The sequence below is a fragment of the Sebastes umbrosus genome, chromosome 18 (genome assembly GCF_015220745.1).
Source record: "Sebastes umbrosus isolate fSebUmb1 chromosome 18, fSebUmb1.pri, whole genome shotgun sequence".
NCBI classification, from domain to species: domain Eukaryota; kingdom Metazoa; phylum Chordata; class Actinopteri; order Perciformes; family Sebastidae; genus Sebastes; species Sebastes umbrosus.
In genome coordinates, this window is record NC_051286.1 from 26,014,126 (window position 1) to 26,026,987 (window position 12,862).

The 12,862-nt window shown below is 41.5% G+C and overlaps 1 protein-coding gene across 1 annotated transcript in view; it reads left to right on the forward strand.

The window, feature by feature from the left end:
- ptchd4 (patched domain containing 4) overlaps positions 1-12,228 on the forward strand; it is a 68,625-nt gene extending 56,397 nt beyond the window's left edge. Inside the window, exon 3 of the mRNA XM_037751481.1 lies at positions 8,205-12,228. Within this exon, the coding sequence (XP_037607409.1) occupies positions 8,205-9,886 (1,682 nt within the window). The 3' untranslated portion in view covers positions 9,887-12,228. The remainder of the gene's footprint in view (positions 1-8,204) is intronic.
- The last annotated feature ends 634 nt before the right edge of the window (positions 12,229-12,862 follow it).

Below are 12,862 nucleotides of genomic sequence, written 5' to 3' on the forward strand. Positions count from 1 at the left end.
ACTAAATATTAAGTTAAGGGTACCATCATTTTTGTCCAGGCCAGTTTCATTAGTTTGTTTTTTAAAATGATTCTGTTGAACCACAATTCAAAAACAATAGCTGATTTTCATTAGTTAATTTTCAGTGAATTTTTATTTATTATTACTTTTGTCAGTTTCAAGTTATTTCAGTGACCATTGTGGGTTTTTCTTTCTTTAACGGAAGGGTACCAACAATTTTGCCTACGTGTGTATCTATACATGTCCACCAAATGTGGTCCCAATAGCACAAAGCATTCAGGAGATAAGACATTTTTTTTTAAAATATAAGCCCTGCAGCATTTGAGCTAACTTTGAGGGCCAGCTATAGCAAAACTATATTGAACGTCAACAATCCAAAAGAGTAACTCTTTCCGGCGTGGTCCAGAGATGTCCTGTATCAAATTTGTCATGATCAGTCAGACCTCATATCTAAAAGTGTTCAGCAGACAGCAGACAGCAGACATTTTTTTGTATTTTGGAACATCAAAAATCCCCAAAAAGTAACTATTTCTGGCTTGGTCCAGAGAATGGCTGTACCAAATTTGGTGACGATTGCTAAAAATGTGTAGGAGCAGCAGCAAAAAATCTGATTTGGACAAAAAAAAACATTCTAGACACAACTGGGCATGGCTTACATGGATAGATTCGTCTGGACCTACGGAATCCAGGACAAAAAGTCTCAGAACTTTGTTTCTGAGGCTCAAGGTTCAAATGTTACAGGCCAAAACATAAAGTTTATTGTTATAGCGCCACCATCTGGTCTAATTTCACCACATTAGACACTGCAATCCCTTGGGTCCCCAGCAATACACCCACCAAGTGTGAAGAAGTTTGGATGAGACGTTCTTGAGATATAGGGAGGACATACAGACAGACAGACAGAGATTCCTTGCTTTATAGATAGATTACGTAAACTAAGTTAAATTAGGGCTGTCAAAGTTAACGCGATAATAATGCAAATTCGTTTTAACATCACTAATTTAGTTGTGTGGAGCTCAGTTTTAGAGCTAGTTTTGATACTGGCATCATATGAAACTAAAATAACCAAAGGAAACCATCAGTACCAACCATGTCATACTAACTTGTCGCGAAGGAGGCTAACTAACGCCCCAAACTAACGCTAACTTTTGGCAAGGAAAAACTGTCATGGCCATTTTCAAAGGGGTTCCTTGACCTCTGACCTCCAGATATGTGAATGAAAATGGGTTCTATGGGTACCCACGAGTCTCCCCTTTAAAGACATGCCCACTCTATGATAATCACATGCAGTTTGGGGCAAGTCATAGTCAAGTCAGCACACTGACACACTGACAGCTGTTGTTGCCTGTTAGGCTGCAGTTTGCCATGTTATGATTTGAGCATATTTTTTATGCTTAATGCAGTACCTTTGAGGGTTTCTGGACAATATTTGTCATTGTTTTGTATTGTTAATTGATTTCCGATAATAATTATATACATACATTTGCATAAAGCAGCATATTTGCCCACTCCCATATTGATAAGAGTATTAAATACTTAACAAATCTCCCATTAAGGTACATTTTTAACAGAAACAAATGTGCGATTGATTTGCGATTAATCGCGATTAACTATGGACAATCATTCGATTAAATATTTTAATCGATTGACAGCCCTAAGTAAAACATGTCACAAACGTCACTAACGTAACTTTAAAATAACCCAACGACACATACACTGGTCTTAAACACCGGCCTCCTGGTTGAAAGTCCTGTGTTTGTTGGACCCATCCACCGTAGTAAACAGCCTTTCACATTTTTTTATTTTGCGCCACTAACTGTGATCGTAGCATATTCACGCGCATATATTTACATTGCAGTCAGTACAGACTTCATAGCGTACTCATGTCACACCAAAAGCAACAAAGGCGTTGTTATCGCACACAAAATTACTTACAAATTGCCGTGTCATTCATGCGCCATTTGGTGAGACCGGGCTGGCGTAACAATGGTCAAGCCCAGAGGAGATAAAAAGCATGCATGACCTTCTCCGGACTCTGCAAATGAGAGGATCACGACCTGACTTTGGTTATACGCCTCAAATAAAACAAGACCGCAGTACTTTAGTGACCCGAGCATCACATTACAACTCCGAGTCAAAACAGCAACACCGGGATTACATGCTTCCCGTTCAGATGGCTTTTATTATTATCGAAACACAATCTCCATCAGTCAGAGCGCTCATCTGTTCACAGATACTGAGGATCGAGTGCTGTAGGCCTTCACTGCGGCTGCCAGAAATGTGTGTTACACCACCTGCAGTCTCATATATGCAGGGAGAAGGGAGGTGAAAGGAGGCAGACTGGTTCATTTTGCTGTCTGCATGTGGGTGTTTGTTCCACGGCGTCGGTGTGTGGGTGAAGATGGCGAGAGCGGCAGCAAATGAGAGCGTGGTCTTCCCTGCAGACTCACAGTCGTGGCTATAAAGTTCTTAGAGGGTAGTCATACTGTGTGTGTGTGTGTGTGTGTGTGTGTGTGTGTGTGTGTGTGCGTGCGTGCGTGCGTGTGTGTGTGTGTGTGGGGTTGAGTGTGTGCCACTGTTTAGGGGACATCCCGGTGACACTGGTTAAGTTTTATCACTGCAATAATCGCCAATGCAATCTCTCTCTCTCTCTCTGTCTCTGTTGCCGTGTTACCTCACCCCCGCTCTCCTTACGTCATCCATTCGTATTTCCCAACAGTCACAGAGGCCCAAATAAAATGCTCAGTTTTGCATCCATCAGCATTCAGACATTGAGAGATTTTGTCGGTTTCCTCCAAATCTGATTACCATCGAGCTGCAGTCATGCTTCCAGCCATGTGCTCCTCTCTCCCTCCGACTTCTTTCATTGATTAAAGCCCCTGCACTGTCCACACTGACAATTTGTTTTTCCTTTATTTGCCCACTGGATGAAAGTTTACACATCTGGATTGGGTTGCAGCGACTAAAGTTTTTTTGCGTAAAGTCCGGCCTAAGTTCTCAGTAACTACTAGCTAGTTTACTAACTAGTGATTTACTGAGTCACAAGAATCATCTGTAACACTGCCCAGTTAAAACCAGTCAACTCTGCAAACAGGACACCACTGTAGCATCACAAGAATATAACATCACTTGCAAAAATAACTGTTTTAGGGGGCTGAATGATATATTAACCCCTTAAAGGTCCCATATTATGTTCATTTTCAGGTTCATACTTGTATTTTGTGTTTCTACTAGAACATGTTTACGTGCTGTAATGTTAAAAAAAAACTTTATTTTCCTCATGCTGTTGGCCTGAATATGCCTGTATTTACCCCTCTGTCTGAACGCTCCGTTTTAGCGCATTTTGACGGAATTGCGTTGCTAGGCAACAGCTTGGGTCCATGTGTACTTCCTGTCAACCGATGATGTTCACATACACTGCAACCAGAAATAAACTGGGACACATTTTTAATGTTTACGTTTAAAATTGTGTAAAGGGTCTAAATATTGTATATTTGTGACATCACAAATGGACAGAAATCCTGACGGCTTGTTTCAAATGCAGAGTTTCTGAATACGGACTGTATGTATTTCTCCATATATTGAACATTTCAATACTTTCACAGTAGTTATATAGCACTTAAACCTGCTTTGTACTATACCAGACATGATAATCTCACGTTTTACAATATGGGACCTTTGATGTGCTATTTTGGAGGGATTATTGATAATTTTTTCAATTTTTGAGTGGTAAAAATATTGTTAAATTTAGCACCAAATCTGTGTAAGAAATGGTACCAACCCAACAATTGCTACATCAACTTATAAGACATAAGTGAACATTGGAATGGCCATCACAAACCTATACATGTTTTAATGTCCTGATAGACTGATGGAAATATGTGAGAAAGCAACAATTTTTTTTATATCCACTAAACATACAGAGATGCAGGGTGCCACCCTTGATGTTCTCGTTGCTGAGTTCAAACATGTTGCCCGCTGGAGCGTCTGTCTTAGTTTGACATGGGTGTGAATACACATCACCCCAGCGAGCTGTTTTGTTTTTCAGTTCTCTCTCTCATCTCCTTCTAATTGGGATTCTTCTCACTGCTCTAGCATGGAGCTTTCAAAGACAAAGCTAGTACCACAGAGAGACAAGACAGGTGTGAAATCTCCCGCTCTATCATTGATAAAAAAAACGAGCTCTGCTCTTACTAGAAAGCAGACTTGATCAAAACACTATAGTCTCAATGTGTCCTACTGTAGATCAGGTCTGTTTGAAAGGTCTTACCAGTGTTTTTGAATGTTTTATCCAATCTACAACAAATCATACTTTATTACATTAGCATGCTTTTATATGGAAGGGCTACGTGAATCAGGCAAATTTTGCATTTTCTAGAAGTTTCATGCCATACTGAAACGATCTGTGACCAACAGCTGTCGGTGGTGAAACAAATGGAAACAAGTGGTTGTCTTGAAGGTAGAAAATATATTAAAAAAAAAAGTAAAGTATACCCAATTTGAAATAAAAGGGCTAAACATGCAAAAACACAGAAAATGAATCCACAAGTTTTTTCATAAATCAATCAAATGTGTATTTTCCAGCTTCTTAGATTTGAGGATTTACTGCCTTTCTCAAGTGGGATATTTATTGATGTATTTTATGTCGTAGAACAAAATGTTAAAATCTCACAGACCTTATTTCAGGCATCTAACTAAAAGCCCATCGACTTCGAGACGAGGGGACCTGGATGTCCTAAAATGCTAACTCATTTCTGGGTTTTAGAACTCCTCCTTACAGCACTCTATTGATATTGAAAATAAACAGCTGCAGCCCAATCAGCAAACATCACTGAAAATGTATGCCTTTTTAAATGTTTTACTGTATCTGAAAGTATACATTATCGAAGGACCTGTTATTTGTACAACTACTGATACAATATATTGTAATGTAAGTGAATGAATACATCCAAAGATAAACAATTTTATTACACAAAAGTGCTAGTTTTTGCATCGGTAAAAAAAAACATCTGTTAGAATTCTTCTTCAGTGGTGTTAGTGATGATAGTAACCAGGGACACTTTACCAGATGGGCTCATTGTTATTATCCACCTCCTCCTGCCACCAATCAATCACTGTAATGAATCCCAGAGCTTTTCCAATCACGTCTAAAAAAAAAATTACACGCTACTTAACATCCTATTTGGTAACCGGTGAAGGGAAACGCATGCGGACGCCCCTGGTGCGATGTCAGAAAAACCATGGGCATGAATTTCCTTTCCTCTCCACACCCTCTAAACCAACTGATGCTAACTAATTGACTTGCGGCGCAGCTTAATAAAACTAAAAGCAGGAACAGCCATCTAGCCAACTCATTACAAAGACCTAATCCTTTATAGTTAATTAACTTTTTTTTCTCTCTGTATCGGACAAATTTACAATGACGTCAAGGGGTAGCAGTCCCTCTGACTTCCCTGTCCACCTGCTAGATTTGAAAAGAAGCTTTAAAGGTCCCATATTATGCTCATTCTTAGGTTCATACTGTTTCTAGTAGAACATGTTTACATGCTGTAATGTTAAAAAAAAAGCTTTATTTTCCTCATACTGTCGGCCTGAATATGCCTTTATTTACCCTCTGTCTGGAACACTCCGTTTTAGATGGATTTTGACGGAATTGCAACGGAATTGAGTTGCTAGGCAAGAGCTTGGGTCCATGTGTACTTCCTGTCAGCTGATGACATTCACATACACTGCAACCAGGAATAAACTTGGACACATTTAGTGTGTTAACGTTTAAAACTGTGTAATGGTCTAAATATTGTAGATTTGTGACATCACAAATGGACATGGAAATGGACGGCTTGTTTCAAACGCAGTTTCTGAATACGGTCTGTGTGTATTTCTCCATTGAATTAAGTGTTTTGATACTTCGACAGTGTTTATATAGCACTTAAACCTGCTTTATAATATAAAATACTTGAAAATCTCACTTTTTACAAAATGGGACCTTTAAATGTTGGCTGAGAAACATGCGCATGGGCCAAATCCAGTGTTCACTTGCACTGAAATATTAACACGGTGGAAGGAACATTAAATTGATTCCAGTGTTCAGAAATTTATAGCACATTCCCTCGCAGCAGTTTCCCCCTCGTTAGGAATGCAGCTCCGGCATTTTACAAATAAATGAACAGTGCGCGTGGGTGGGCGGGTGTTCCTGTGTGGGAGATTTTGCACTATGGAGCGTATGCCTTTGAACGTTGTGTATTCATGTCTATATTTTTCGACTGGTGAAAAAATCCCACAGATTTGACTCACATGAATGGGCCTGCTGCAGACAGATTTGGATGCTGCCTGCTGATGCGTGGTAGAGAGTAGAGACTGTGCGCAACTCTATCTCAGAAGAGAAAAGGAAGGCCAGTGTCTCCATTAGAGCAGTCAAACCAAAAATTTCATTTTTTTAATCTGTCATGTGTCACATTAAAACTGTTTAGCAGCCTTGCTGGTACATGGTGAAAATACCAAAAACATCAGTACATTGTTTATTCTCTTTGGCAGTTTTGTATTGAAGGGGACATGGCAGTCTCTAGGGTTCACATTGGACAGCTAACATCAGCAGATACCCTGACATACAGTATATACTGCTCTTACGTATACGCTCCAGTCAATTGTGATGCCAGCTAGTTGATCACTGAGCCCTCCAAACGTCATGTCAAAAATCCTATCCAAACAAATCCTTTTTGTAAACGCTACCAAGAGATTGATGTGAAGACACTGGCTGATTTAACATTAAAGGTCCCATATTGTAAAAAGTGTGATTTTCATGTCTTTTATATTATAAAGCAGGTTTAAGTGCTATATAAATATTGTTAAACGCTCAATATACGGAAAAAAACACACAGCCCGTATTTAGAAATTGTGCGTTTGAAACAAGCCGTTAGGATTTCTGTCCATTTGTGATGTCACAAATATACAACATTTAGAGCATTACACGGTTTTAAACATAAACATTCTAAATGTGTCTCAGTTTATTTCCTGTTGCAGTGTATGTGAATAACATCAGCTGACAGGAAGTAAACATGGACCCAAGCTGTTGCCTAGCAACGCAATTCCATTTTAAATGCACTAAAATGGAGTGTTTCAGACAGAGGGTGATGTTCAAAAAACACATAATTTTCCTCGTACTATCTGCCTAAATATACCTGTATTTACCCTCTGTCTGAAACGCTCCGTTTTAGTGCATTTCAATTGAATTGCAATGGAATTGCGTTGCTAGGCAACAGTTTGGGTCCATGTTTACGGGGGGAGGGGCCTCTATCCACAAAGGCTCGGTCCCCTTTGGTCACAAGCCGAGATCTGGGAACAACCAGCAGAGCTGTATCCGCTGATCTAAGGGAACGCCCAGGCACGTAGGGGGTCAATAGATCTTGATGTAATTTGGGGCAAGGCCATTTAAAGTTCGTAGTTAGTGGTATATTTTTCCTACACAGTTTTTTTTGGAGTGATAACTGAACAGGAGAGTTTCACACCCATCCAAGTTATCGGAACTGTTCCAGCTGCAGGTCGTCTAAGAGCGCCTTTGCAGAATATGAACAGGACTGTGACTGGAGCCCTGGATGTCTGAAATAACTGCTCCCACTCTGCAACTCTATAACACAACATACTGTACATTGCATGCAGGCCAACTGATAACATGAAAGTGTTGGGTGTTATGATGCCGAAAAGACGTGGTTTCCTGCTCTTCATGGTCAACTTTTTGAGCTTGCTTTGGTTCGTGTATAAAGCAGTGCTTCTTGCAAAGAAAAATTAAAGGAAAAGTTAATATCTACAGTAGAATTAGCGACTTTTGCCTATATTGAATAGATTATAGCTGTGACCCAAACAGGAAATGGGAACTTGGGGAGAGAGAGGGGTATGAGATGCAACAAAAGTCCCCAGTTGAAGTTGAACCGGGGACATTGCGGGTATTCAGATATGGTGTAGCAGCTCAGTTCAATCACAAATATGTAGTTTTAGGAATCCGTAGTATTCTAATAATGATAGTAGTCGGTGGCACAAAAATGTCGCTTCTGAAATCCTTCTGAGACATGGACCATTTCACTTCCTAGGAATGATTATATCATGCAAATAGAACCATTTTTCCAGACTATGTCATGTTTGATGTACACAGTGCTAATACATCAGTGCAAACAGAATTCTTACTGAGTTCTCTCTCTTTTTTCTTCTAGGCCATGGAACCAAAGGGGTGTTTGAGCTGCTGGCAGGCTGGAGGAGAACGAGGGAAAACCTCCCGTTCAAGGAGCGCGTGGCGGACGCTTTCGCCGACGTGATGGTGTGCTACACCATGACCAGCTCACTCTACATCATCACCTTTGGCATGGGAGCTAGCCCTTTCACCAACATCGAGTCGGTGAAAATCTTCTGCCAGAGTATGTGCGTCGCCATCCTGGTCAACTACTTCTACGTTTTCTCGTTCTACGGCTCCTGCCTGGTGTTTGCCGGACAGCTGGAGCAGAACCGCTACCACAGTGTTTTCTGTTGTAAAATCCCCTCAGTGGAGTACCTGGACCGCCAGCCCACGTGGTTTAAAACCATGATGAGCGACGGCCACGACTTGTCCACGCACCACGACAGCGTCCCCTATCAGAATCACTTCATCCAGCACTTCCTGCGCGAGCACTACACAGAGTGGATTACCAACACCTACGTCAAACCCTTTGTGGTCATTCTATATCTCATCTACGCCTCTTTCTCGTTCATGGGATGTTTACAAATCAGTGATGGATCAAATGTCGTGAACCTGCTGTCTAGCAACTCTCCGAGTGTTTCGTACGCGCTGACCCAGCAGAAATACTTCAGCAACTACAGTCCCGTGATTGGGTTTTACATTTACGAGCCCATCGAGTACTGGAACTCCACGGTGCAGGAGCACCTGAAGACTCTGAGTCATGGCTTCAACAAGATCTCTTGGATGGACAACTTTTTCCACTACCTGCGGGTGGTGAACGTGAGCGCATCAACCAAGAGCGACTTCATCACCATCCTCAAGGGCTCCTTCCTGCGCAGCCCGGAGTACCAGCACTTCACCGAGGACATCATATTCTCCAAGAACCGCGAGACCGATGAATACGACATCATCGCCTCACGGATGTACCTGGTGGCACGGACGACGGAGAAGAAGCGAGAGGAGGTGGTGGAGCTTCTGGAAAAGCTTCGTCCGTTGATGCTGATCAACAGCATCAAGTTCATTGCCTTCAACCCTACGTTTGTGTTCATGGACCGCTACAGCTCCTCCGTCATCTCGCCCATCCTGACCTCAGGCTTCAGCGTACTCACAATCCTCATCCTCACTTTCTTCCTGGTCATCAACCCCTTGGGAAACTTCTGGCTCATCCTCACGGTGACGTCCGTGGAGCTGGGCGTCTTGGGTTTGATGACCCTCTGGAATGTCGGCATGGACAGCATCTCAATCCTGTGCCTTATTTATACCCTCAACTTCGCCATGGATCACTGTGTACCCCACCTGTACACTTTTGTGCTGGCCACCGAGCACACAAGGACGCAGTGCATCAAGTTGGCACTGGAGGAGCACGGGGCAGCCATCCTGCAGAACACATCCTGCTTTGTGATCGGGATCATGCCCCTGGTGTTTGTGCCTTCCAATCTGACCTACACACTGTTCAAGTGCTCCCTCCTCACCGCGGGCTGCACAGTGCTGCACTGCTTCGTCATCCTGCCCGTCTTCCTGACCTTCTTCCCGCCGTCAAAAAAGAGACACAAGAAAAAGAAACGGGCCAAGCGTAAAGAGCGGGAAAGGGAGAGGGAACGGGAGCGGGAGAGGGAAAGGGAAAGGGAGGAGATAGAGTGCATCGAAGTCAGGGAGAATCCTGATCATGTGACAAACGTCTGAGTAGTTTGTAATTTTAGCATTGAGTATCAGTGGTTATCCGTCAGTTATTGGTGGATTATAGGTATTCTCCAATGGCGAGGCGCCTCTTGAGGTGCAGGGGGAGTCCGAGATGTCCCCTGAGGAGTGGGAACTGGTCACTCCCAACCAATAGCAGCTAAGTTGGCCAGAGTAGAGCGCGGCCCCACTGGTCAGTCATTCAGTCCTTCAGTCTGGACAGTGTATCTCATTTGCACAAACTGCAAAATGCTCACAATTCCAAAGCTCTTTCCCAACTATTTGGTATGTTAGTTCTCAGAACTTACGCTTGCTAAATCTGCAAGTAAATTCTAAACAAACGGTACATTAGTCCATTTAAATATTAGCAATTCTATGTTCATCTCCTGCTATCAAAAGAACTGAGCGAGGAACATAGCAGTCTGTTAAGCCAAGGACAAGTTGGTGAAAGGGGTTAGTGTGATCATACAAAAGTGTGAAAACTGTGCAGGAGACGACTGCGCACGCACCTTACTCCGCACACCTTAATAACAGCAAAAAGATACCATACCAAATTCCGTGGAAAAGAGAGGAACTGTGGAAAGCACACCGCATGCTTTTCTGTGACATTAAAAATAGCTGAACAGCTGAACCGGGCAGATGGCATACACTGTGTCCATTATGAAGAATTATCTTGCACATTGCATCGTGTGAATAGAACTGTCGAGGTTTATATTAGCAGGAGACAAATATTTCTGCTTTATTCCAAGGGGTCGTAGGCAATGGCAAAAAGGAACTGCAGTGGGCTGCAGCGTATGAAGAGGAAGTGATAAGTGACTGTCGTGCAGCAGTGTCTGAGTATGACTTAAGTAAATCCTAAACTGCTTTCGCACCAGACCAGTAAAAACCAAAAGTGAAGTGTTTCCGAGGCTTGAAATATTGAACTTTCTAGCAGGTTGATAAACAATGGAAAGTTTCTGTGAGAGTATGAATGTCTCTGCAATCCACTTGCAAAAGCTTACTGGCATGGCACTGGTAATTGGAAAGTTCTGAATGTGTTTCAAAACTAGCAGTTGTGCCAAATAGTGTACAGATTCTTTTTTTTTTTTTTTTTTGACAGAGTTCTATAACAACAAAAAAGTCTCAGTAAGTTTGAACTTTCATATAAATCAACCATGACTCATGAATTATTCAAGCTAATTTAAATGATTGCTATTTAATGTTGTTCAGGTTTGTGAAGCAGGCTTTAAATTAAGCACCTTTTGTTAAGTACACGGTCTCTGAATAGTGTGAGAGACTGAAGAGAGTCGAAATGAAACTAGAACCTCCGGGTTTTTGTTCCAGAAGTAAGAAAACCTTGTTCAAAATCATTGACATTTGTAACAAAACAAATTAGTAAGAATCCAGCTCTACAACATAACCTTTGTATGTCGTTCACGCCATTTTTCTAGACACGGATAGTACGTTTTCAAAAGAAAAATGCACAATCATTGTTTAGCTGCACTAATCAATATTTTTACGTTGACATCAAAGGAGACAGGGGGTTGATCGAAAAGGTCACAGAGTTATCACCCAACTCTGCAGTTCCCCTCTTTTCTGCAGAGCGTTTTAGCATCTTCTAGTCCATTATTTTGTGGCCAGCAACCTAACCGTATGGTTCACTCTCGCTATTATCATCAACCTCTTTTCCTTCAGGCAGCTTTTTCCTGTAAAAAAGCTATGATATACCCTCTCTTCGCTACCTTCCCAGCAACAAAACAGCAGACAGACAAAGTTGGTGGACATAGTGAAGCATTTAGCGGCTAAAGAGCCACATATGTCCCCTCAGGAGTTGGTGGAGACCAAAAACAGAGCTTGAAGAACAGTGAATATTGGACTCACATTGGTCAGGCGATCAGAAACACAACGCTAAATGATTGCTAACGTTGCTTCCTATCTGCTGGATGTGTAAATAAGCAATTGCTTGCTAGTACATGCTAAGTTTTTTGAGGTGATAATTTGTCAAGATGTATTTCTCAGCATGTTCCGAGGCCCCACCATGACTAAAAACACGCTGTTTTAATGAACCCCCCAAGCCTAAGACCATCGTGGGTTAATATCAACAGCTTGACAGACTGGATATGACAGATACTAGCTAAGGAAGAAACAGTTATGATGATGTACAATATGCCAAAGGCCATGCTTGAAAATTTGTATGATTTTAACAGATTTTTTTAAACGTTAACAAATAATTTTTTTACCATCATCAAGGGTTCAAATGCTAAAAGCAGGTACTATAAACGACACTTGTTGATCTTAGAATATGGACAATGAACCCCAGGAAAGCATTTCACTTTTTCAGAAAGGCCAATCAAAGAAATCCTCAATGAGAGATTGTTAGCATCCGCCTTTTTTAAGACACATAAAGGCTTCAAAAGAGTGGGGTATTTATTAATGTATTTTATGTTGTCGAACAAAACGCTAAAATTTCTTAAGCTTGTGTTAACCACAGACCTTATTTCAGGTATCTAAATAAAAAACTATTAAAAAAAACCCACTGACTTCCAGACGAGGGAACCAGAAGTGCTAAAATGCTAACTCATTTCCGGGTTTTAGGACTCTGTAGCACTCTATTGAGCTACGAAAGCTACAGTAGTGGAACAGCATCTATGCTGGAAGTGACTTCAAGACTTCGGCTCTCTATTGGGAACATTGCAAAGGTGCAGACCACCACTGCCACCTATAGGCCTAGAGCTAAAGGCCTTTGCACACCGGCAACGTTTTTTTTTTTTTTTTTTTTTTTTTTTCAAATAACGGCATCGACCAATCATGTTGTAACGAATTGCGCCTATGTTTATGCAACAACAACACGGAGGCTCCGTATTCCGAACCAAGATTGCAATTTGTATTACTCCTTCGAACCTTGACAAAGGCAGCACATACCAGATCCACTCTTTCCGTTCTTACTTTTCACAATAAACGCCCTAGACATAATATTCACAGGCGAATATTTCGCATTTTTGC